The 26,877-nt window shown below is 46.7% G+C and overlaps 1 protein-coding gene across 1 annotated transcript in view; it reads left to right on the top strand.

Moving 5' to 3' along the window:
• LOC147081226 (A disintegrin and metalloproteinase with thrombospondin motifs 20-like) overlaps positions 1-26,877 on the top strand; it is a gene marked incomplete at its 3' end in the record, with an annotated part of 134,714 nt that overhangs the window by 53,641 nt on the left and 54,196 nt on the right. Inside the window, exon 5 of the mRNA XM_085980873.1 lies at positions 16,197-16,302. Within this exon, the coding sequence (XP_085836999.1) occupies positions 16,197-16,302 (106 nt within the window). The remainder of the gene's footprint in view (positions 1-16,196; positions 16,303-26,877) is intronic.

Below are 26,877 nucleotides of genomic sequence, written 5' to 3'. Positions count from 1 at the left end.
GATGAGGGTGAGAGGTGGCTAGTGAGATGGGGATGTGATAATGTAGATAGAGAGGGATGGGAGTTGGTGTGAGTAAAGTTGTGCAGGAGTAGGGTAGGGAAGGCAGAGTGATGGGGTTGTGATGAGAGGCACAGGAGGATGAAGGTGAGTGTGGCTTTGTACTAACGTTTCATGATCTACTGAGATCATGGAAAGGTTTGCGCCACTGCAGCCTGGTCCTCCTGACCACATCCCTGCTTATGCCCTCCTGTGCAATGTGCAACCAGGCTGAGTTGATCTCCTGGGGAGGTCACTTCCGCCCATGGGAAGGGAAGAGGACCTCCCTGCATGATGTGGGAGAACCTGGGTGCAGCCATGCACCTCTGTGCAGTGTTTGCAGCACCTCGATGCTGTAGAACACTGCCAGCACAAATGCCAAAATAAAGTTGGCCATGGTCCCTTTAAGGAAATCGGCTGATGACGCGTCATGAAATGACGTCACCAGACCCACTTCCCCTAATCACAGAAACCCCACAGTGCAGATAGAGGCCATTTCGGCCCATCGAGCCTGCACCGACACATATCCCACCCGATACCCGTAACCCCTACACCAACACATAGAGTTATACAGCACAGAAAGAGGCCCTTCGGCCCATCGGCATATCCCACCCTATCCCTGTAACCCCACGTATTTAATCCCCCTAACACTAAGGGTCAATTTATCATAGCCAATCAACCTAACCCGCACATCTTTGGACTGTGGAAGGAAACCGGAGCACCCGGAGAAAACCCACGCAAACACGGGGAGAATGTGCAAACTCCACACAGACAGTCGCCCGAGGTCGGATTCGAACCCGGGTCTCTGGCGCTGTGAGGCAACAGTGCTAACCACTATGCCACCGTGCTGCCCGGCAATTGGACCGGCAAACGCGTTGGGCGGTCTTAACAAGCCCTATCAAGGGAAAATCATTTTGGACAGCGGGTTGGAACCAGCAGCGGGGTCAGGACCCGCCACAGACCCGCCGAGGTGAGCAAGATCCCAGCCGATAAATCTGTATTGTATTGAACTGATATCAATTGTGTGAGTTTTACTGGTGCTCACTTTGTTAATCTGCACGCATTTCACACCTTGCAGGAGCACCGAGTCCAGCCTCTGAGTCCCTGCTGCATAGTCTCCATCATCGCAATGTTTGTCGTACCCGGCATAACAGTTATTGTATAAATCAAAAGCAAAAAAACAGACTGCAGATGCTGGAAATCTGAAAGAAAAACCGAAAATGCTGAAAATGCTCAGCAGGTCAGTCAGCGTCTGTGGAGAGACGGGTGAGTTAATGAAGGGCCTACCCCTGAAACGGTGGGGTTGTTTCTTACTTCCAGGCAGGAACACAGCCTAGCAAGTGGCCAGCCCATCCACCGGGCAAGAGGGAAATTAAAATCAGCCCCATTAACTCTGTGGAGAGAAGAGACGCTGACTGGCCTGCTGAATGTTTTCAGCATTTTCTGTTTTTGTCGGCAGTTAGTGTATCTATCGAACAATAATATGCCCTCTGGTCACCAGCACCTTAAAATATTTTCAACTGTTTCTTCTGTTAGCCTCAGCATTAGAAGCATTGTTTCAAATTCAAGTTTAGAATTACAACACTTGAGTCTCTTTAGACCCTTTTATATACATTGGTGTCAGTGCAATTTTATGCTGTTGGTTCCCACAACAAATTACTTACGCAGTCAGCTGCAAGTCTTCCCAGATTGGCAACTGGGAAGGCCCACTAAAAATGCTTTGTATGTCCGCAGATCCAGCCAGCCAAACATGCACAACACTGGCTGGATACTGTGGGCCTGAAATTCCTTGGGTTGTGATTCCACCAGTTACCAGAACTAAACAGAGTACTCAAAGTGTGATTGGACCAAAGCAGTAAACGGTTCGAGGATGATTACCTCCGACCTGTATTCTCCTGTTGTAGAATTGTGAAATCGTAGAATTTAAAGCACAGAAGGAGGCTACTTGGCCCATTGCAAACGTACCAGTGCCAGATCTTCAACTGGAATTGCCTACTGTATCCCCATTTCCTTGCTCATTCATTGAATAATCTTATATTCCTCCTTTTCAAATACTATTCCCATTCCTTCTTGAACTTAATGGGGGCGAAATTCGGCTCCTTTGCGCCTGCCGTTAGCGCCTCCGGGGGCGCTAACGAGGCGCAAAGGGCTTATCGCCCGGGGATGGGGAAATGCACCTCCCGCGAAATTTGGCAGGCTTTTGCTGAGGCGCTACCCGATAGTGCCCCACCCCCTCCAGTAGCGCCCTGGGCTGCTGCACCTCCGGCGATGATGTCATCGGTGTGTGCGGCGACAGTTAACACCCCGCGACAGAAATTTGGCTGCGCCCTGCGAGGCTGCCATGAGCGATGTCCACACCAGCCTCGCGGGTCGCGAGCCAGGCCGACCTCCGCTCGCGGGGCGGTAATTAAAGGGGTGGTGCAGCCGCGACCTGCACTGCCATTTTATTCTTTGAGGTCGGCCCTACGTGGTGTGGTGTACCATGCCACGGTCCTGGCTACCATAGCGCAGCCCAGCACCGCGTCTCGGCACTAGGCTGCTACCATGGCACCACACCACCCTGGTGGCCTAGTTGGGGCCATCGGAGGCCCCGCAGTGTGTGCAGCGGCCCCCCCATTTAACTGAAAAGGAGGGGCGTTGAAACGCGACAACGTTCCGCGGAGCCTATGTGGAGTGCTGCCGATCGTGCCCCGACATCGCCTCGGTTACCGCCCCAACAGGAATTGGAGCGCCCGAGATAGCGGCCGGGCGGTAAATGTCCAGCGCTAATTCGGTTACCACCCCCAAACAGGGCGGAACCAAATTTCACGCCCCAAATCTTTCATAATTTTGATCTCCCTTAACATTCTCTGTTCCAGTGGAAAAAAGGCCCAATTTTTGAAACCTTCAGAACTATACCCTTTCATTCTAGTGAACCCTCACTATTCCTTTTCCTTCACCCCAATATCCTCTCTGTATGACCCAATAAATGTCTTCAACTTCACCATCACCTTCCTTGCTTTTATATTCCCCTTTGTATAAAATCCAGAATCCTATTTGCTTTTTATGGCCTTTTTGATCTATACTCCTACCTTTAAAGATCTTTGTATCTGCATCTGTAGATCGCTGTTCCTTCACTCTATTAAGAGTCTAACCATGCAGAGTATACTTCCTTTCACTATTCTTTTTCTCAAAATTAACTGCTTCAGATTTCTCTACATTGAACTAAATCTGCCACCTATCTGCTAACATGTCTGGTCCTTCTGAATCTCCTGCATTCTTCCTCATATTCGCCATTCCCCCTAACTTAGTGTTATCGACCAACTTTGGTATGAATCTTTTTGTACCAATGTCCAAATCATTTATATGAATGGAAAACGAGAGGTACAGATTTCCGGGGTACACCACTACGAACGTCCTGCCAATCTGAGAAGCATCCATTTACCCCAATTTTTGTTTTCTTTCTCCTAGTCGTCTCTCTGTCCATGTGACTACATTCACTTTAATACAGTATGCCTTAATTCTCATAGCCAGTCTCTTATATATGTAAATGTTTATTTTCTCCATATACTGTAATGTGATTTTTTTTTTTTTTAAATCATTAAATTAGTCAAACGCAACCCTGTTCCTTCCAAGTTCATGCTGACTATTCTCGATTAGTCTATACATTTCGAGGTGTTCAATAACTTCATCTAGTATTATGCATTCAGGAAATTTACCCACAACTGAGGTAAGACTAACAGGTCAACAACTATATGGTTTATACTTTTTCTTTTGAGAACTTTTGGCACCATCTAGTCTTCTGGCACAATTCCTGTTTCATGATCAGTGCTTCTGCTATCTGCTCTCCAGCCTCCCTCAGTATTCTGGCATGCATACTATCAGGGCCTGGTTTCTTTCTAATTTTAGTCTCCTTAGTACAGTGTCCTTTTGAATACTCATCTCCAATCGCAGCTCTTCCACATCCATGACAGGTAATCCTACAATCCCACTCTCGCCGTCCTCTGTAAATAGTGAGCAAAATACTTACTAAGAATTTCTGCCATTCCCTCATTCTCGAGCATATTATGGCCCCCTTCATCTCTAAGTGGTTACACCACTTCTTTGACTATCCTTTTATTTCCTATGTGCTCAGAAATACCTCTTTGATGACTAACAATCTTCTCTCAAACTCCCTTTTAGCCTGATTTCTCTTTTGTGCTTCATTTCCATACTTTTTACATTTCTTATAGCTTTCTTCCAACAACTATAATGTTTTTAGGATTTCAGTTATGTGGAGAGGCTAGAGATCCTGTGATAACCTCGAGCAGAAAAGGTTAAGCGGAGATTTAATAGAGGTGTTCAAACTGAGGGTGAGGGGATTTGATCGAGCAGATAGGAAGAAACTGCTTCCACTGGCAGGAGAGTCGATAACCAGCGGATACATATTTAAGATTGGCAAAAGAACTAGATGGGAGAGAAGGAGGGTTTTTTAATGCAGCGAGTTGTTTTGATCTGGAATGCACTGCCTGAAAGGGTGGTGGAAGCAGATTCAGTTGTAACTTTCAAAAGAGAATTGTATATATATTTGAAAATAAAAAAATTGCAGTGCTATGGGGAAAGAGCAAGGGAGTGGGACTAATTGGATAGCTCTTTCAAAGAGCCAGCGCAGACACAATGGGCCAAATGGCCTCTTTCTGTGCTTTAAGATTCTATAGTTCTGTAACATTCCTCCTATATTTATCACATGCCTCTTTTAAAACCTCATTTTTTCTAACTTCTCTATCCATGGAGCCTCAGCCTTTGATGCACGCCATTTATTCTTAGTCAGAATGTATTTAACCTATAGCCTATCCATTTCATAAAAATATCTCCCATTCCTGGTCTATCATTTGACCTGTCAACCTTTTAATCCAGGGCAGCTCCCCTTTCATTCTACTGAAATTAGCTGGGTTCCAGTCCAACATTTTTATCTATAGTTTTAAAAACAATCTTATTTTCAATGTGAATCTAATGAGGTTTACAGTGTTATGTTGATAATTTGAAGTTGTTTATTTGCCCCCACACAAATTTGAATAAATTAAACAACATGGCCTAGAAATTCGGTGGCGCCAGTCTCGCCAGGGCGCCGGAAGTACCGCCCCGGAAGAAGTCGCGAGCGCCCGCCGGAAATTCAGTTTGAGCGCCCCAAACGGAAGCACGGCGCTACTCAAGGCGCCCCGCATCCCTCTTGGGGCGCTGCAACTGAAGTTTGCAGCACAACGTGCCGCTGCGGCACGGTGTGCTGCGGTACTGCAGGCCTTCCTCCCCTTCTTAAAGGGGAGGGGCCTGCTGCAGCACGATCTAAGATCGCGAGTGCCGGCAAAAGAGCCCGGCACCGAGAAGTGCCGGGCTCTTGGGAGACAGCCAGCACAACGGGGCGGGGGGGTGCTCAGGAGGCCGGGGACGGTTGCGCGAAGAGGTGCTGGCAGGCGGCCAGCAAAAAAAATGGCTGCCCCGCACCTCAGCGCCTCTACTGCCGCAGGTAAGCCCCCCTGAACCGGTCGCAAATTGCGACCAACGTTACAGCAGGGGGCGCTACCAAATTTCGCGATCGGGGCGGTAGCGGGGCGCTGCGCACACCGATGACGTCATCGGTGGTGGCGCAGTGCTAGCGGCTAGCGCCGCCATTAGCGCCCCACTAAATTTCGCGGGAGGCATGGCCAGTGGCGCTAAACCCACTAAGTGCCCTCTTTGGGCGCTAACTGGTGGCGCAGCCCACCGAATTTCTAGGCCCATAAGTATTACAGAATAGTGGGAAGTTAGTGCTTAAAACAGATTGAATTGTCAGATAATTTGAATTAAGGAACTGAGTTAAGAGGAGTGGACTGTAATCATTGTTTCCCACGTGTTCTAGCTTCAGGCTGCTTCCTTGTTCTGCTTCATTACCCAGAACTAGATCTATCACTGTATCCTTCCTTGTTGTACATGCAACAATATTGATAAAGGAGACAGTCCTAGCTATACTTCAAGAATTCCTCCCCATTCTAACCACAACATTTTGTCTTATCCTAGTGTACCTTAGGATAGTTAAAGTGCCGATAATTATAATTCTGTTGCCATTGTAAACTTTCTAAATTATCTACAAATGTCATCCTCCCACCATTCAATGATCCACAATCGACTGACTATATAGGAACAAAGGATCAGGAGTAGGCCGTTTAACCCCACCAGCCTGTTCAGTCACTTTATTAGATCACGGCTGATCTGTAACTGAACTTCATTTCCCCGCCTTTGCTCCAGTATTCCGTCATACCCTCACCTAACAAAAATCTATCGATCTCAGTCTTGAAAATTTCAACTGACCTAGCCTTCGCAGCCTTTTGGGGGAGAGAGTTCCAGATTTCCGCCACTCTTTGTGTGAAAATGTGCTTCCTGATTTCACTCCTAAATGGCCCAGCTCTAATTTTAAGATTATGGGGAAAAATTCTGTTGCTTTGCGCCTCCCGGAATGGGGTGAAAAACAACTAGTGCCTGGGCGCGGTGATGTTTGCGCCGCTCGCGAAATTGACCAGACATTTTGCGGCGGCGCTAAACACTACCGCCATGATCTCCTGCACCCGCAGATCGTGCCGTCAGTCGAGTGTGCAACGCCCCGGACCGGATATTGAGTGGCGCCCCCCTGCCTTTCCGCCTGCCGCTAGCAACGACAGGTTGAGAGGAACGTTTTGCAGTCGGGAAGGGACTTTGGGAGCGCTATTTAAAGGCGACTGCTTCCTGTTTTTTTTTGTTGGCGACATTTTTGCACCACGCATTCTGAGAGAGAGAGACGGACGTCTGGAGAGATTCAACGCTGTGTGAAGGAGTTTTGGGTACTGAGCAGCACTTTGCAGCTTCATTTTGATTTGACCTTCCTTGCATTAATTTAGAAGAGACTATGGGGGCTGCACTCTGAGCTCTTTCCCTGGGCCTCTCCATTGTTCTTTCCATCAAATTTGATGTACAGGTCTCTCCAGGCTGAGATTCAAGGCTGCAATAAACAGGGTGTGGATGGAGAGCAAGATCGACCCTCCCGTTTAAGAACTGGCCATCGCCATTGTGTTTGTGTTCCATTGCTGACTGACATCAAATAAGCTTCACTAACACTCTGAGGTAGCGCCTTGCTCATAGGATCCAGGGCAATTTGGCACATTGGATCCAAAATTGGCTTAATGGCAGGAGGCAGAGGGTGATGGTCGAAGGTTGTTTTCGTGACTGGAAGCCTGTGTCCAGTGGTGTACCGCAGGGATCGGTGCTGAGTCCCTTGCTGTTTGCAGTGTACATTAATGATTTAGATATGAATGTAGGAGGTATGATCAGTAAGTTCGCAGATGACAATTGGTGGTGTGGTAAATAGCGAGGAAGGAAGCCTTGGGCTACAGGACGATATAGACGGGTTAGTCAGGTGGGCAGAACAGTGGCAAATGGAATTTAACCCTGAAAAGTGTGAGGTGATGCATCTTGGGAGGACTAACAAGGCAAGGGAATACACAATGAATGGTAGGACCCCAGGAAGGACAGAGGATCAGAGGGACCTTGGTGTGCATGTACATAGATCCCTGAAGGCAGTAGGGCAGGTAGATAAGGTGGTTAAGAAGGCATATGGGATACTTGCCTTCATTAGCCGAGGCATAGAATATAAGAGCAAGGAGGTTATAATGGAGCTGTCCAAAACGCTAGTTAGGCCACAGCTGGAATACTGTGTGCAGTTCTGGTCGCCACACTATAGGAAGGATGTGATTGCGTTGGAGAGGGTGCAGAGGAGATCCACCAGGATGTTACCTGGGCTGGAGCGTTTCAGCTATGAAGAGAGACTGGACAGGCTGGGGTTGTTTTCCTTAGAGCAGAGAAGGCTGAGGGGGGACTTGATTGAGGTGTACAAAATTATGAGGGGCATAGATAGGGTAGATAGAAAGGAACTTTTCCCCTTGGTAGAGGGGTCAATAACCAGGGGGCATGGTTTCAAGGTAAGGGGCAGGAGGTTTAGAGGGGATTTGAGGAAAAACATTTTCACCCAGAGGGTGGTTGGAATCTGGAACTCACTGCCTGAAAGGGTGGTAGAGGCAGGAACCCTCACATCATTCAATAAGCATTTAGATGAGCACTTGAAATGCCATAGCATACAAGGCTATGGACCAAGTGCTGGAATATGGGATTCTAATAGATAGGGCTTGCTGGCCGGCGCAGACACGGTGGGCCGAAGGGCCCCTTTCTGTGCTGTATAACTCTGACTCCTCGGTGTTAGTACCTTAAGAGAGGTGAGTAGCGCCTGATTTAACGCTCCAACCACCTCCAGGGGCGATAGAAACCAAGTTTGCAGTCGGAGGCGATAATTAGCACCAGGCACTAAACTTTGCGCCCGGCCGGTAATCGCACCCTAAGTGGGGCGATACCAAATTTCTCCCCCTATGTCCCCTTGTTCTGGATTCCCGCCCAGTGCAAATAGTTTACCTGTATCTACCTTATCAAATACTTTTGTCACTTTAAACACTTCAATCAGATCACCCTTCAACCTTCTATATTTAAGGGAATACAAGCCAAGTTTATGCAACCTGTACTCATAATTTAATTCTTTTAGCCCGGTATCATTCTGCTGAATCTGCACTGTATCCCCTCCAAGGCCAATACATCCTTCCTGAGGTGCGGTGCCCAAAACTGAATGCAGGACTCCAGATAGGGTCTGACCAAGGCCCTGTTCAACTGAAGCATAACTTCCTCCCAGCATTCCATTAGCCTTTTTGATTACTTTTTGTACCTGTCTAGTAGCTTTTAGTGATCTGTATACATGGACACCTACAGCTCTTTGCTCCTCCACAGTTTCTAGCTCCTCACCATTAAGAAAATACTCAATGATTTGTCTTTCTTGGATCCAAAATGGATGATGTCACACTTCTCCATATTGAACTCTATTTGCCACACTTTTGACTACTAACTTAAGCTATCTATGTCCCTCTGCTCTCATTTTCACAACTTGCTGTGCCTCCCAACTTAGTGCCATCTGCAAACTTTGATCTACAACTCTCCATTCCTTCATCTAAATCATTGATGAATATGGTGAAAAGCTGAAGCTCCAGCATAGATCCCTGAGGTACATCACTTGTCACATCCCACCAATCAGAGTACATTCTCTTTATGCCTAGTCTCTGTCTCCTATCTCCCAACCAGTTTCCAACCCATGTCGCAAGGCTACCCCCAATTCTGTGCACTAACAGTATCCTGTGTGGAACCTTATTGAATGCCTTCCAAAAGTCCATATAAATAACATCCATAGACACACTCCCTTATCCACCATGTTAGTGATCTCCTCAAAAAATTCAAGTATATTAATCAGACATGATTGACCCCGCACAAATCCGTGCTGACTCTCTGATCAGCTCATACTTGCCCAAGTGCTCAATCACTCTATCCCTGATATCAGATTCCGGTAACTTCCTCCTTTTTCCTGGACTAGTTTTGATCACTAGTTGGAGAGGAATGACCCAGATTTTCTTTTCCCCCAAATTGGCCTGGGTCTTTATCTTGTTATTTGCCTCTCCCAAGAGATCACATGGTTATGAGTGGATGGAGAGTATATATATTGTGATACACAAGGTAACACAATTGTGCGGGACAGGCTGGATGGACCAGAGACGCTTTTCCTGTTCATCATTGTTCGTACGTAACTGACATTAGAACGACAGGTGTTTAGTTACCTTGTTTCTCTCTCCTTCCCTCCTTAAATAAAGGGGTGACATTACAATTTTTTCAATCCAACAGTACAATTCTCAACTCAAGAGAGCTTTAGAAAATTATGACTAATGCATCTGCAATTTCCTCACCTATTAATTTTAATATCCTGTGGTGGAAACCATCAGATCCTGGAGATTTGTCTATCTTAAGCCCCATTATTTTTACCATTACCATTTTGAAAACTTGCATTAAATCCAATAAGTCCCTCCTCTTCATTTATTTTGTTTTCCTCGTATCATTTTTATCCTCTTCCTCTACTGTGAAGACTGATACAAAGGATGGCAGCGCACCCCTTATTATTTCTTAATTCAGCCCAGACAGACACTGTCTGATCAGCACCATCAATAGAAACTTTCCTTTCTGTGGCTTTAATCGTACCATTAATTTTTAAGGCCATCCTCTTCCTTTTCCTTTTTTTCTTTCTTTATCTCTCCTGAAATTTTTTTGGCCAGGGATTTCCAGTCTTGCCCCAGTTGAAGGTCAAGTTTCCATCAAGACTGTAACAGCATATCCCTCCATTTCTAATTACTAGTTTTGTTATATAGTTCAGTGCTCTATTTGCTTTGCTTAGTTGATTGTTTAATGACTGGAGAGGAACGATGTCAAGTACCGAGATTACTAAGACCCATTGGTCTCTGTCAGCTTTATCCCTAACTGTTTGAGCAGCATTCATAGAGCACAAGTGTCACCCATTTTTCCTTCTTTGTCCATATTAAATTTCATCTGCCATTGTTCTGCCCAATTATATATTTTGTGCTTCTTCAGCTGCCCCCAGATTTAACTGCTCTTCTCAGCTTGGTGTCATTCTGAATTAAAGTTGTAAATTAGAAGAATTAGGAGATGCGACACTGATATTGGAGCACCCTACTTCAAGTCCCCCCACTTCAACAGAACTCTTCCAACAAGTTCCAGTTATTTCTTTCCTTTCACCCCATTTCTTATCCATTCTCAAGTTTTACCCTGTATTGCAACTGTTTGAATTGAAATAGTAACCTTTTGTGTGGAATTTTGTTCAGTGCCTTTTGGAAGTTGAGGTACACCATGTTGGAGGGATTTCTACAATCCACTTGAGATGTCACTTCCTCGGGAAGTCAAGAACATTAGTCAGACAGAATCTTTCCCTTCTGAATCCATGTTGGATGCTCTTCATTAGGTTATTATCATACAAGTAATCCTCAAGTTTTGTTCTGTTCATCAATTCCTTTTCACATGGTATTGATGCAAGACCGCTTGCCTGGGTTTGTTTTGTTACCTTTATTGAAAATGGGCAACACATTAGCCTATTTCCAATCAACTGGAACCTCAACAGTATTCAACTCCCTCAAATTGACTTGCAAATCTCACTGCTTGTCTCTTTTAGTACTGTGGTGAAAATACCATCCATCTCAAGGGAACTGTTTGTTTTGAGTCTTTTAAACCTATGCAAGACTTTCATGTAATTTATGTTGAAGTTCTTAATTCCCTGCTTCCAAATGCCCTCGAAGTCTGTGCTTCCATCCAGAGGCTATTGGGGAATTATGCCAGCTGCTATCTGAAGACCTACAGCCCGCTTCCACCATGAGAGCAACATAATCTATAGCAGTGAAAGTGACCACTGCCTTGAATTTTTTTTTGCCACTGGATTCTTCCAGGAAACCTTATGTGTCTTTGTCACATTAGTCAGGCAGCAGCACACCAATGTATAAAGAAGGTAACTGATGCTCTATTCAGGCAGGCCTCCGTTTATTACCTTCCCCATGGAGCATGCAAAACAAAGAAACCGAGCACTCCTACTCTGTAGATTGGTAGGGTTCCTACAGATGCAAGCTTCATACAACAACCCCCTCAATTTCATTAATAGGAAAGGCTCTTATTCAGTAAACGTTCATCGAGTGTGTGATGCCAATCCTCTTATCATACACTCTAAAGCCCCTACCCAGAAAGCTGTCATGCCACTTTTATCATGCAACAAACCAGCCTTGATGACTCAGAGCCATGCTTCAGGATGGCTGATTGGTAATCAGGCATATCTCCTGTAGTCATGGCTTATGAATCCAGTGAGGTATCTACAGACAGAGGGGAGAGCAAATATAATGTGGTCCATGGGACGAGACGAATTTTAATAGAGCAGGCCATTGGCTTAAATCTGGTGGAGTCCTGTAGTACACTCCAACGGGAGTCTCCAGTATTCTGCATAAAATCACCTTGTAGAAAAGATTAGTACTTTCTGAAGCTGAAGGGGAAGAGGGAAAAGACCCTCCATCCCCATATCAGGAGGAGGCGAGCAGGTGAAGAGGAAGAGACATGTACCTGAGTTGGTGAAATGAGGCTGCCACTTATACCTGAGCGCTTTCACTAAATAAAAGTTGCAAAACTGAATAAAATTTCCTCCTCCCGCCATCCACAACCACCTCACAAAGACTTGTATTCCCCAAAGGATTCTGTACTTTGCCTCCATAATACAGAAGTCACACTCTCGTGTCATCATTCAAGTCCACTAAGTTGTAAACATCTTCAGAAGTGGATGGGGTCTATGTAGTCAAATAATTTTTACTTTCCACAAGTGACACCAAAAGCTTCTGATAATTTCACACACTCTAACTGCAACTGTGTCTACCCTTTGTGCCATCTACCTTACTTGCTTTAGCTCCCAACGTACTGTTTCTGTGAATTATGCAAGGCTAAGGGATGGGTGGCTGGCAAGAGTCCTCTTGATCCTTCGAGGACTGAGGTGACTGTCCCCTCAGTGAAGCTGCTGCTCCTAAAGGACCCCCTTCCATTTGCCTTTCTCTTGCTGTATCAAGAAGAACTACACTCCGGTTTGAAGCTTCCTCAGATGCTGGTATTGGAGGGAGCCTTGAAGAAGAAGTTGCACTGTCACTATGAGAGACCACAGCATCTGATACCACTTCTTGCAGTCCACTAGCGCAGGGCATGGACTCGGATCTGCTCCTGCTCAGTATTATTGTAGACTAAATAGTCCCATTCTTACCTATCCAGTCATAACTAGAGAATCTCTTGCAATGGTTTCTCTTCCCGCTTCCACACCATTTACTTCTGTAGTCTCCCAAGGATTTATCCTTGGCCTCCTCCTATTTCTCATCTACATGCTACCCCTCAGTGACATAATCCAAAGACATGATGTCACGTTCCATGTGTACGCTGACAAAATCCAACTCAACCTGCCCCACCACCTCTCTCAACCCCTCCACTGCCTCCATCTTGTCCAACATTCAGTCCTGGATGAGCTGCAATTTCCTCCAATTAAACATTGAGAAGACCAAAACCATTGTCTTCGGCCCTCGCCATAAACTCTGTTCCCACACCACCGATTCCATCCCCGTCCCTGGCTACTGTCACAGGCTGAGCCACACTGTTTGCAACCTTGGCGTCTGATTTGACCTTGAGCTGAGCTTTCGCCTCCATCTGCTCGCCACTGCCTCCATCTTGTCAGGCTGCTTCTCCAACATCCAGTCCTGGAAGAGCCGCAATATCCTCCAATTGAACATTGGGAAGACAGAAACTATTGCCTTTGGCCCTTGCCACAAACTCTGTTTGCCTCACCACCATAAAGACGGCCTATTTTTACCTCGTAGCATCTCCTGACTCCACTCCTGCCTCAGTCCATCTGCTGCTGAAGCCCTCATCCATGCCTTTGTTACCTCCAGACTCGACTATTTCAATGCTTTCCTGGCCGGCCTTCATAAACTTGAGCTCATCCAAAACTCATGCTGCCCGTATCCTAATTTTTACCCACCACTCCTGTGCTCATTGGCTCCTGGTTCACTAACGCCTCCAATTTAAAATTCTCATCCTTGTGTTCAAATTCCCTCAATGGCCTTGGCCCTCCATATCTCTGCAACTTCCTGCAGCCCGCCAAGAACTCTGCAATCCTCCAACTCTGGCCTCTTGTGTATCCCCCACTTCACAGGTGAATCTCTGGCAACAATAATGCACCACATTATTCCAAAGCACTTTGAGAACTCGTATTGCCTGTCACAATGGATTTTGTGAGTCTTAAAAGAGAAGTGTTAATATGAGAGCAATGGTGTGCATACAGACATATGGGTGATAATAAGTATCCTTGCCAGTCACATGCCTTTAACTCTGCATCCTCTCATTGCAAGGGAAAAGGCATTTAATGGTGAGTGCTACTGGAGAAGGAATAGCAAACTTGAAAATGTTAAAACTGCACAAGGAAGAAACTACCAAAAACAATGAGCACCAGTCCAGGAAACTTGAGAGGGTAACCATCGAGGTCACATGGGCAGGCAAAATTCCCACCCCGCCGCTAACCCACCAATCGGGGAAAACCCACCTCCTCAACCTCTTCTCTGACTGTCCTCTTACTCTTACTCTTACAGTACTGAAAGAATTTCTGTTTTGTGTCTGTAGCTATGTTTTTCACCAGGTCCATTTCTGCATGTCTTATACTGATTCCAGTAAACCTCTTCACTTTTCTCCCTGCAAGATTTATACTCGTTTTATCTTCTTTAATTTCTGATAAATTTGTTAATCCATTCAGGGTCAGACTACAGTTTGCAAACCCTAGGTATATTGTTTTTTTTTATTCGCATATGAGATGTGGGCATCGCTGGCAAGGCCAGCATTTATTGCCCATCTCTAGTTGCCCTTGAGAAGGTGGTGGTGAGCTGCCTTCTTGAACTGCTGCAGTCCATGTGGTGAAGGTACTCCTACAGTGCTGTTAGGTAGGGAGTTCTAGGATTTTGACCCAGCGATGATGAAGGATCAGCGATATACTTCTAAGTCAGGATGGTGTGTGACTTGGAGGGGAACTTGGGGGTGGTGGTTTTCCCATGCGTCTGCTGTCCTTGTCCTTCTAAGTGGAAGAGGTCGCGGGTTTGGGAGGTGCTGCCGAAGAAGCCTTGGCGAGTTGTCCTGCATGCTCAACATTACGCCTTTAAAGGTGTTTCACTTGCCATTAACTGGTGTTGTATAACAAATACCCCCAATACTTAAGCTTTTTCCATACTTCTTTGAGGGTAGCCATTATAAGATTAAATGTTCCTGGTTCCTGATCCTTGGTATTTCTGAATTTCAGACCACATTTGTTGATTTTCTGTGGTTGCTTGTCGCCCCAAGCCAGCCATGACTTCCATTTTATGTATGTTATACAAGGTTGTAATTTAAAACTCTTCATTTGAAATGGGGCCAGCCATTTAAATTTTATTGCTGAGGCTCAAGGAAGAAAAAGTTTGAAAATTCTCAAGTGCCAATTGAACTTTAAACAAAATTTTATAAAGTTTAGTTGTGTTCCATTAATGTTTTTCATTTGAAGTCCAAGTTAAACTTGTACATTCCAAAATAGATCTGAGCCTCAGTCATGAATTTTCTTAATTTTTAAAATCTGATGTTTAATTAAGTACTGGAGGTTTTTTGGCAAACCCCACCAAGTTTTCAAGTAAAGAAAGTTTTTTGGTGCCATGTTCGAGTAGGAGTGTTTCCTATTAATAGTCCCTCTCAAGAAGAACATTGGACTCTTCTGCTATCCTGGTCCAAGGAGGCTTATGGTGGCAAATGGCCTGTAAGGGAAGAGTGTGAAGAAAAAACTAGAAATCTTGAAAATACTTCTTTTTTTTCCAAAAACCCACATTTTTCCTTATAAACACCATAGGCTGCAATGCCATTGAGTTAAGGGAATGGGTGCTCCTGATACAGAGTAACTGCATGTGTGGACCTCACGTGAGATCAGGCTCAGCTGCAATGTTCTACACAGTCAGCTAGTGTTCTGCTACAGTTGAGATGCATAAGCGAACAAAGAACACTTGGGTAAGATATTAAAGGATGACCATTGCCCACGGAATTGTACCCCGTTGAGGAGGACAGGGAAAGGGAAAATTGGAGAGAAACTTTGTGGTAAGGAAAGGACCCGACAGGGCCAGTGCAACCTTGTAGAAACATATTGCTTTTTGGTTGGTCGCTGAATGGCACTGGTGGTGAGAAATATTACTTAAGACTACCTAGCTAATAAGCAGTGACCTCTTAAAATGAATGGTATTATATATATTTTGATATGTCCGATGACATGAAAACGTTCAGACTCGATATGTAAACCTGTAGCTTTGTTCCAACCATCGATGGGCTGATTTTCAACCAAACCCATCATGCTGTGCTATGCAGTAGCAGGATGAGGTGATGCGCTCCTACAAGAAGGAAACATTAGAAGGAAAGTCATCCTTGGTCATACTCATGCACATTCTAGCATCATTTTTGGAGTGGCTTTGGTTTAAAGTTATATGAGCCACCCTTTCAGCCAGGTGTGGTTTGTAACGAAAAAGTGACTTATTACTTTAGATTGGTTATTTCTAGGAACTGGCAGAATATATCTGAAGGCAGGCAACTCTAACTGCCCCTTTAAAGGGCAAAGTTTAGTTGCTCGGCTCTGCCTGAAATATTGCAGTAAAGCTCTGGTTGGTTGCTACTGACTTTAAACTGTGTATTCCCATTCTTTTCAGGATTAGCAGAGCTTGGTACAATGTGCGATCCATATCGCAGCTGCTCCATTAGTGAAGAGAATGGTCTAAGTGCTGCTTTCACTATAGCGCATGAACTTGGGCATGTGTAAGTATTTTTGTTGTCTATAGTGCTGTTTCTCAGTAGGATAAGTGTGTTGTTCAGGTAATGGAGTTTTGCAAAATGGAGTTTTGCAACTGAATGTGATCTGGGCAGTTGTCTGACATAATATGATATTATGCTTTGCAGAATGACATTTGCTCGGCTTATTTTACTGTTGAGCCCTATTTTTATGTTGTTCCTTTACTTTGCACTTACACCTGTCAAATTACAGGCCTGTAATCTACTGATCTTTCCTATTTAATTTGGAGCTACTCTCTTATTTTTTTTTTCTTTGTCCTTAGATGTAATGTGGTAATTATATAGCTTTGAAACTGGCTCAACCAGAAAATTGGACATTGATTAAAGAACTTAGCAAACAGAATTCAACACTTTACAGTTTTAGAATTTGCCCCATTTATTAAATAAACTGCTTATCAGAAAGTTGCTTTATCAAGCATGGAGATGGAGCAATGTGTAACTTTAGAATAACTCAATATAAAATTACCGGTTAACAACAAATTGCACTATTGACAGATTTATTATTGGAGGAGGAGGATTGCCTATATATTATCCCCATGTCAAAATTATTTCAGATTTATTAATGTAATGGAAATCTTAACTAAAGGTCACTCAACAACAACCTGTATTTATATAGCACCTTTAACGCAGTAAAACATCCCAAGGCACTTCACAGGAGTATTATAAGACAAAATATTTGACGCCGAGCCACATAAGGAGAAATTAGGGCAGGTGACCAAAAGCTTGGTCAAAGAGGTAGGTTTTAAGGAGCATCTTAAAGGAGGAAAGAGAGGTAGCGAGGCGGAGAGGTTTAGGCAGGGAATTCCAGAGCTTGGGGCCTAGGCAACAGAAGGCACAGCCACCAATGGTTGAGCGATTATAATCAGGGATGGTCAAAAGGGCAGAATTAGAGGAGCGCAGATATCGCGGGGGGGCGGTGGAGGTGTTGTGGGGCTGAAGGAGATTACAGAGATAGGGAGGGATGAGGTCATGGAGGGATTTGAAAACAAGGATGAGAATTTTGAACTCGATGCGCTGCTTAACCGGGAGGCAATGTAGGTCAGCGAGCACAGGGGTGATGGGCGAACAGGACTTGGTGCGAGTTAGGACACGGGCAGCCAAGTTTTGGATGATCTCAAGTTTATGTAGGGTGGAATGTGGGAGGCCAGCCAGGAATGCATTGGAATAGTCAAGTCTAGAGGTAACAAAGGCATGGATGAGGGTTTCAGCAGCGGATGAGCTGAGGCAAGAGCGAAGAGGGGCGATGTTACAGAGGTGGAAATAGGCGGTTTTAGTTATGCTGCGGATTTGTGGTCGGAAGCTCATTTCAGGGTCAAATATGACACCAAGGTTGCAGACTGTGTGGTTCAGCTTCAGGCAGATGTTAGGGAGAGGGATGGAGTCAGTGGCTAGGGAACGGAGTTTGTGGCGGGGACCGAAAACAATGGCTTGGGTCTTCCCAATATTTAATTGGAGAAAAACTCGGGCTTTTTTGTAACTACTATTTCCTCTGATTTGCCATCCCTCAGCAAAGATGTTGGGCAGCCAACCCGTTCTCGCACCCCTGCCAGTTTTGTTGTATAATTGCCCTCTAGGAGGCACATGAACAATGCAATGTGACTTGCTTCCTGTTGTTTATCCCTTTTTGTCCCTCCTTCTCAATGGGAGAATGGCTCCCTTCTGCTCAGTACCTCCTTTTGGTGTGAGTAAAGCTGTAGTTACACCCAGTGCTCGGGGTGAGTAAAGCTGTAGTTACACCCAGTGCTCGGGGTGAGTAAAGCTGTAGTTACACCCAGTGCTCGGGGTGAGTAAAGCTGTAGTTACACCCAGTGCTCGGGGTGAGTAAAGCTGTAGTTACACCCAGTGCTCGGGGTGAGTAAAGCTGTAGTTACACCCAGTGCTCGGGGTGAGTAAAGCTGTACTTACACCCAGTGCTCGGGGTGAGTAAAGCTTTAGTTACACCCAGTGCTTGGGGTGAGTAAAGCTGTAGTTACACCCAGTGCTCGGGGTGAGTAAAGCTGTAGTTACACCCAGTGCTTGGGGTGAGTAAAGCTGTAGTTACACCCAGTGCTCGGGGTGAGTAAACTGTAATTACACCCAGTGCTCGGGGTGAGTAAAGCTGTAGTTACACCCAGTGCTCGGGGTGAGTAAAGCTGTAGTTACACCCGGTGCTCAGGGTGAGTAAAGCTGTAGTTACACCCAGTGCTCGGGGTGAGTAAAGCTGTAGTTACACCCAGTGCTCGGGGTGAGTAAAGCTGTAGTTACACCCAGTGCTCGGGGTGAGTAAAGCTGTAGTTACACCCAGTGCTCGGGGTGAGTAAAGCTGTACTTACACCCAGTGCTCGGGGTGAGTAAAGCTTTAGTTACACCCAGTGCTTGGGGTGAGTAAAGCTGTAGTTACACCCAGTGCTCGGGGTGAGTAAAGCTGTAGTTACACCCAGTGCTCGGGGTGAGTAAAGCTGTAGTTACACCCAGTGCTCGGGGTGAGTAAAGCTGTAGTTACACCCAGTGCTCGGGGTGAGTAAAGCTGTAGTTACACCCAGTGCTCAGGGTGAGTAAAGCTGTAGTTACACCCAGTGCTCGGGGTGAGTAAAGCTGTAGTTACACTCAATGTGGAATTACGCGCTTTAAGCCTTCTCCCCGCTTTGCCCACTGCACTGTGCTTTCACACTTTAAATCATATAGGAACAGGAGTAGGCCATTTAGCCCCTCGAACTTGTTCCACCATTCAGTTCGACAAAATCCAGCGCCTAGTTACCACCTTCCAATTCAAGTACATACCCATTGGGCAGGATTTTAACTCGGGTGCGGGATGGTGTCGTGTTATCCGAATTTCGTGTTTCCCAAACAAATCTAAATGGATGTGGGAGATTCATGCAATTTTAACTTAAGTGGCCAATTGATTTCCAACGTGTGGGAAGCCTTTGCAAATGGGTTTTTTATGACTGAAAGTCGCCTCCGATGATGTCATTGTTGCTGCTGCATTTAAGGTCCACAGCAAGCCTTGCTTCTTCTGCAGGCTTCCAAGCTTTCTCCATTTGGTGTCAGAGGGACCTGCAGGAAAGATGACAAGCGGGAGGCCCAGATCAGCTCCTCGTTTCGACGAGGTGGCCTTGCAGGCATTGGTGGATGGGGCTAGGGACAACAGGGAGGTGCTCTTCCCTTCCTCAGGGAGGAAGAGGCCTCCCAAGCAGACTAAGGCAGTGTGGATGCAGGTGGCTGAGGAGGTGAACTCCTTGGGAGTCACACGGCGAACCTGGATTCAGTGCAGGAAAAGATTTCATGACCTTCTGCGCACTGGAAAAGTGAGTATGAATTTCCCATCACCCTCAATCTGACTCCCATTGCCTTTCCTCACCAGCACTCAGCTTTAGCAATCTCTTCCTCCACATCCCACTTGACACTGACACACATGCACCCTTACCCATTCCCTCTCTCTCTCTATGCTCACATTCACATAACTATTCGACTATGCAGCCCTCGCACTCCCTATCACTCTGACGCTATGAAAACAACTGACAACACACAGGGAGGGCCCTTGGTCTTGGCACCTCACTCCATCTTTGTCTCCTTCTAAGTATCTATGCTATGCAATCTCTACACTCACTCCTTCATTCTCACTCAACCTTCACTTGTCTCCCTCACTGCAGGAAAAGAGAGCTCACAACAAAAGAGAGCGAGCGAGGACAGGAGGAGCGACAGCCTCAATAGTCCATCTGACCACCTGGGAGGAGGCGGTACTCGAAATAGTGGGACTGGAGGATGATGCGCATGTGGGGGACGGACAGACGGGTGCAACACAACAAGCTGGTGACAGAAAAGATTCCCATCTCTCTCTTCGACATTGCATGAGTCGCTGATAATGTTTGTGAAGCTCCAACAGATGGACTTATGAGTATCTGCAAAAAGCAATGTGCATGTAGCCTTGGCATCACATCTCTGACTCTTTCCTTTACTCCCCCACAGGACCATCACAAGCATCGGTCCCCCCTAGCCAGGAAGAAGAGGCTGAGCAGCCAGACTCCTCAGAGGAAGCTGCAACCTCTGAGGGCGCAGCGTCACCAGAAATCTGCGCACCCAGCACCAGCGCAGACACTCAGACCTCGGTGGGACCTTCGGGACATAGAGTAGTGTTGTCACCTGGTGTATCACAGCTCACAAGTGAGCATCAGCAGATTGTGGAGACAGGGACAGCAGTGGAGAGTCCTAGTCGGAGGGCGCAGGACTCTGCCAGCTCGGCTCAGCAGCATGTCGACCCTCTGCCTCTGGGTTCATCCATGAGATCAGCGGTGATGGAACTCCAGGAACAGATGCAGGAGTCTCTGGCAGGTTTTGTCTCTAGGGTCGCTGTGAGTGTGGAGCGAATGGAGGAGTCCATAGCGACCATGACCAGAGCCTTTGTGGAGTCATTGGCACATGAACGCATCACCACGGAAAGGATGGCAACCTCCGTGGAAAGGATGGCTACAGTAGAGGAGAGGATGGCTACGGTAGAGGAGAGGATGGCTACGGCCATGGAGGAGCTTAGTCACCAGGGTATGGAAATCATGGTGATTGTTCAGAATAGAATGACATCTCTTGAGGAGCGATGGGCATCTATTGAACAGAGAAACCAAACCTTCATGGAAGTCCTTCTGAGTAGGACTGCCATTGCAGATACGGGTCCCCATGGCCCCCCTGATGTGCAGCAAGGTGCTCTCCAGCCACTTGCAGGTGCTGAGGGGGACCTGTCCCATGAGAGGGAGGTTGGTGGCAGACCTCAAGGAAGTGGGGGCTCCTCTCCAAGCACTCTCACTTCCATGTCACTGCAGAGCACTCGGTCAGAGCCCCACCGGAGTCCACACCCAAGTGAGATAGGCGTCTGAACCCCTGCACAGCCGCAGGAGCAGCAGACTGTTGACGAGCCCTCACAGGCTCGCCACCCCAGAGGATGCTCGCCAAAGGTGTCGAGACAGGAGCAGCAGCAAAGTGAGCAAGGGGCCTCCACATCTGCTAAAGCCACAGGGGAGGCACCACGTAGGAGCACGCGTAAGAGGAAACTTCTGCACAAATAGTCACAAGGGTAGTCACTTGGGTGCAATTTTGTGTTTACTGCAAAAATGCCATCACTTTGGTAATGTACATAAAATTTCTGGTGGCAAATGGTGCAGTTGTATCGTCTGTCATTTCGCCAGTGGGACTTCCACATTGAGGGCTTAGGCATACTTGCAACTGTCAGTATGGTGGTCAGAGTGCTAGGAATCCTCTGGTTCTTGGCCATTGTCAATGCTCTGGTAAGAAGCTGCGAGGCAAAAGTGTTTGTTTGACTAGGCTAAGCAAATCTGGCCAGGATGAGTGCATCCCGGGCAGCAATGTTGTCACGCACTGGCGCCTTCTCGCCTATGCATCTTCAGGTGGGTGACTAGTGTTATGTATTGTGTGTTCTCCTCCCACCTGTGGTGGCGCTGTCACAGGAGATAAATGGTTGGGTGTTCTCGGTTAAGTTTAGCTCTCTTTGTTCGGAACTTTCCAGAACTTCCTTTCCTTCCAATAAAGCACTTCATGTTTGAATCTCTGGGTTCTGAGTCCTAAATTGTGTCTAGGTAGAAAGGTACCGACACAACAACTATCAGCTTGCCGCTCCTGTTGATGCTCCTGCTGTTGGTGCTGCTGTTGCTCATGGTTCTGCTGCTGCCGCGGCTGGTCTGCATCTGAAAAAGATGTCCAGGAGGAAAGGAATTAAATGTTTGCCATGCTTCTGGAATATGCCTCACTTGAAGAAGCGCTTAGGCAAGGTGGGGAGAGGGGTCTCCCAGGAGGTCACACTGGAGATGGGTGTGAGGCTCCAACCTTCCACAGGTGTGGTTAATCCTTCTAAAAGTTGTCCCAGACCTGAGACCACGAAGTCCTGCCACCTGCAAATCATGGCTGATCAAATCTCCTCTTTAATAGTTGACCTGCAGTTGATAGTCAGCAATCCAATAGTGCTCCCGCTAGGTTTCACATTCGTGTTTCCCACCAGGCGTGTTTCATGTGGGAAAAGGGTTAAATTCGCAAGGGCCTTTCAAAAGAGGACTATAGAGGCCATTTAGTGGTTGTTAAGGACCTTAATGACCAGTCCCACCTGTTGGATGCGGGACGGAGTCGGGACCATCAGACACGACGGAGTTAAAATTGCTCGGAGTCGGGAACCAGGCCGGGGTGGGGGGGGTCCCGCCCGCCATTTTTTGTGATTTTAACCCCCCGCACGCCTCCGCGGCTCAATGAAAATCGAGCCCATTATCTCTACTCTCCTGTCTTCTACCGCCTAACCAGTCTCCCAACCAGGTCAATAATTTGCTTCAATTTCATGAGCTTTAATTTTAGCTAACAGGAGTTACTGGGAGTCCATATAAACTCTATCCATAGACATTCTCCTGTCCACCACTATATATATTTCTCTCACAATTCAATGAGGTTTGTGAGATATGACCTACCCTTTACAAATCCATGTTACCTCTCTTTAATGAGCTCAAATGTTTGGCACAGCGTTGTTTTTATGGATCTGGTGTCTTCTGCATCAAATCTCCTCCAAAACCTCACTAGATGAGGGCTTTCTTTAACCCTCAGTTTATTCAATAAACAGAGACCTTTTTTTTTATTCGTTCATGGGATGTGGTGTTTCCATGCACCTGCTCCCCTTGTCCTTCTAGGTGGAAGAGGTCGCGGGGTTTGGGAGGTGCTGCCGAAGAAGCCTTGGCGAGTTGCCGCAGTGCATCTTGTAAGATGGTACACACTGCAGCCATGATGCGCTGGTGGTGGAGTGAATGAATGTTTAAGGTGGTGGATGGGGGGCCAATCAAATGGGCTGCTTTGTCCTTGATGGTGTCGAGCTTCTTGTGTTGTTGGAGCTGCACTCATCCAGGCAAGTAGAGAGTATTCCATCACACTCCTGACTTGTGCCTTGTAGATGGTGGAAAGGCTTTGGGGAGTCAGGAGGTGAGACACTCACCACAGAATACCCAGCCTCTGACCTGCTCTTGTTGCCACAGTATTTATGTGGCTGGTCCAGTTAAGTTTCTGGTCAATGGTTTCAGGATGTTGATGATGGGGGATTCAGCGATGGTAATGCCGTTGAATGTCAAGGGGCGGTGGTTAAACTCTCGCTTGTTGGAAATAGTCATTGCCTGGCACTTGTGTGGCACGAATGTCACTTGCCACTTATCAGCCCAAGCCTGAATGTCGTCCAGGTCTTGCTCCCTGCAGGCATAGACTGCTTCATTATCTGAGCTGTTGTGAATGGCACTGAACACTGTGCAGTCATCAGCGAACATCCCCACTTCTGACCTTATGTTGGAGAGAAGGTCATTGATGAAGCAGCTGAAGATGGTTGGGCCTAGGACACTGCCCTGAGAAACTCCTGCAGCGATGTCCTGGGGCTGTGATGATTGAACTCCAACAACCACAACCATCTTCCTTTGTGCTAGGTATGACTCCAACCAGTGGAGAGTTTTCCCCCCGATTCCTATTGACTTCAGTTTTACCAGGGCTCCTTGATGCCACACTCGGTCAAATGCTGCCTTGATGTCAAGGGCAGCGACTCTCACCTCACCACTGGAATTCAACTCCTTTGTCCATGTTTGGACCAAGGCTGTGTGAGGTCGGGAGCCAAGTGGTCCTGGCAGATCCCAAACTGGGCATCAGTGAGCAGGTTATTGGTGAGTAAGTGCCGCTTGATGGCACTGTCGACGACACCTTCCATCACTTTGCTGATGATTGAGAGTAGACAGATGGGGTGGTAATTGTTCGGATTGGATTTGTCCTGCATTTTGTTGACGGGACATACCTGGGCAGTTTTCCACATTGTTGGATAGATACCAGTGTTGTAACTGTACTGGAACAGCTTGTCTAGAGGCCCAGCTAGTTCTGGAGCACAAGTCTTCAGCATGACAGCCGCAGTGTTGTCGGGGCCCGTAGCCTTTGCTGTATCCAGTGCACTCAGCCATTTCTTGATATCACGTGGAGTGAATTGAATTGGCTGAAGACTGGCTTCTGTGATGGTGGGAACCTCAGGAGGAGGCCGAGATGGATCATCCACTCGACACTTCTGGCTGGAGATGGTTGTAAATGCTTCAGCCTTGCCATTTGCACGCACGTGCTGGGCTCTGCCATCATTGAGGATGGGGATATTCATGCAGCCTCAACCTCCCGTTAGTTGTTTAATGGTCCACCACCATTCACGATGGATGTGGCAGGATTGCAGAGCTTTGATCTGATCTGTTGATTGTGGGATCGCTTAGCTCTGTCTATAGCATGCTGCTTCTGCTGTTTAGCATGCAGGTAGTCCTGAGGTACAGTTTCCCCAGGTTGGCACCTCATTTTTGGGTACGCCTGGTGCTGCTCCTGGCATGCTCTTCTGCATTCTTTATTGAACCCAGGTTGGTCCCCTGGCTTGATGGTAATGGTCGAGTGAAGGATATGCCGGGCCATGAAACACACAGAAACCCCACAGTGCAGATAGAGGCCATTTCGGCCCATCGAGCCACCCGATACCCGTAACCCCTACACCAACACATATCCCACCCTATCCCCGTAACCCCACGTATTTAATCCCCCTAACACTAAGGGTCAATTTATCATAGCCAATCAACCTAACCCGCACATCTTTGGACTGTGGGAGGAAACCGGAGCACCCGGAGGAAACCCACGCAAACACGGGGAGAATGTGCAAACTCCACACAGTCACCCGAAGTTACAGATTGAGTTGGAATACAATTCTGCTGCTGCTGATGGCCCACAGCGCCTCATGGATGCCCAGTTTTCAGCTGCTAGATCTGTTCTGAATCTATTGCATTTAGCATGGTGATAGTGCCATACACCGATGGAGGGTGTCCTCAGTGTGAAGACGGGATGTCGTCTCCACAATGACTGTGCAGTGGTCACTGCTACCAATGCTGTCATGGTCAGATGCATTTGCGACAGGTAGATTGGTGAGGATGAGGTCAAGTAGGTTTTTCCCTCGTGTTGATTCTCTCACCACCTGTCGCAGGCCCAGTCTGGCAGCTGTGTCCTTCAGGACTCGGCCAGTACTGGTGCTACTGAGCCACTCTTTGAAGTACCCCACCCAGAGTACATTTTGTGCCCTTGCTTCTTCCAAGTGGTGTTCAACATGGAGGAGAACTGATTCATCAGCTGAAGGAGGGCAGTAGGTGGTAATCAGCAGGAGGTTTCCTTGCCCATGCTTGACCTGAAACCATGAGACTTCATGGGGTCCGGAGTCTATGTTGAGGACTCCCAGGGCCACTCCCTCCCAACTGTATACTACCTCTAGTTGGTCTGTCCTGCTGGTGGGACAGGACATACCCAAGGATGGTGATGGAGGAGTCTGGGATATTGGCTGAAAGGTATGTCAGACTGTTGCTTGACTAGTCTGTGGGACAGCTCTCCCAATTTTGGCACAAGTCCCCAGATGTTGGTGAGGAGGACATTGCAGGGTCGACTGGGCATGCCGTTGTCGTGTCCATAGCTGTAAAGTTCACCATGAATATCTGATCTTCCATTTAGTGGGAGGTTAGCCGGTGCCGAGGTCGATGCTGGGTGGTCTGTCCAGTTTTATTCTTATTGTTTTTTGTGGCAGTTTGTTACAACTGAGCGGCTTGCTAGGTCAGTTCAGAGGGCAGTTCAGAATGAATCACTGTGGGTCTGGAGTCACATATAGGCCAGACCAGGTAAGACAGCAGATTTCCTTCTGTAAAGGACTTTAGTGAATGAGATGGGTTTTTACGACAATCCGATAATTTTGTGGTCACCATTACTGTTACCAGCTGTTTATTCCAGAGTTTTTATTTAATTAACTGAATTTAAATTTCCCAGTTGCAATGGTGGGATTTGAATTCACGTCTAACTGGATCATTAGTTCAGGCCTCTGGATTACTAGTCCAGTAACATATCCACTATGCTACCATTCCCGTTAGCATACAGACTTACGTGTGCTCTTGTTCTATTCTTTACTTCCTTTTCTTATCTTTAAGCGTCTTCTTAGTGGGGGAAACAAATTAGATGCATGTGCTTCTCTGAAATGGAATGGTTCTGTGGTACCCAAAGGGTCTGTGACATGTCGAGGCAGCGCTGGTTTCCACAGCAGCTGTTGCACCACCCACACAGCTTCTTAACATTGCTCAACAATTGAATGAGAAAAGGAGTTTCTCTTTAAAGTTCACCATGAATATCTGATCTTCCATTTAGTGGGAGGTTACGACCCTCTTACATTTTACGGTTAAAGAAGAAAGAACTTGCATTTATATAGCACCTTTCAAGTCCTTAGGTCATCCCAAAGCTCTTTACCGCCAATGAAGTACTTTTGACGTGTAGTCACCGTTGTAATGTTGTTAGTTTCAGCAATGGGAATTTCCCACCACTTCCTAAATGCAAATTCAAGAGTGAGTTTGAATCAAGATGTGACAATTTTGCGATTGTTCGATTCAAAAATAAGAACAGGAGGGCGGATCACTGTGTGGAAACTTAACAAAAAATAAACTTCTCTGCAGTTAATTCATTGGAGATGCATTCTGTGTGTAGTTGCAAGGCATGGCCCTAGTCTTAAAC

This window comes from Somniosus microcephalus, unplaced genomic scaffold (assembly GCF_052327205.1).
Source record: "Somniosus microcephalus isolate GS21.2 unplaced genomic scaffold, FLI_Smic_1.0 scaffold644, whole genome shotgun sequence".
Lineage (NCBI taxonomy): Eukaryota > Metazoa > Chordata > Chondrichthyes > Squaliformes > Somniosidae > Somniosus > Somniosus microcephalus.
The sequence above is the reverse complement of the archived record's forward strand: the minus strand, read 5'-3'. Positions and strand labels throughout refer to the sequence as shown.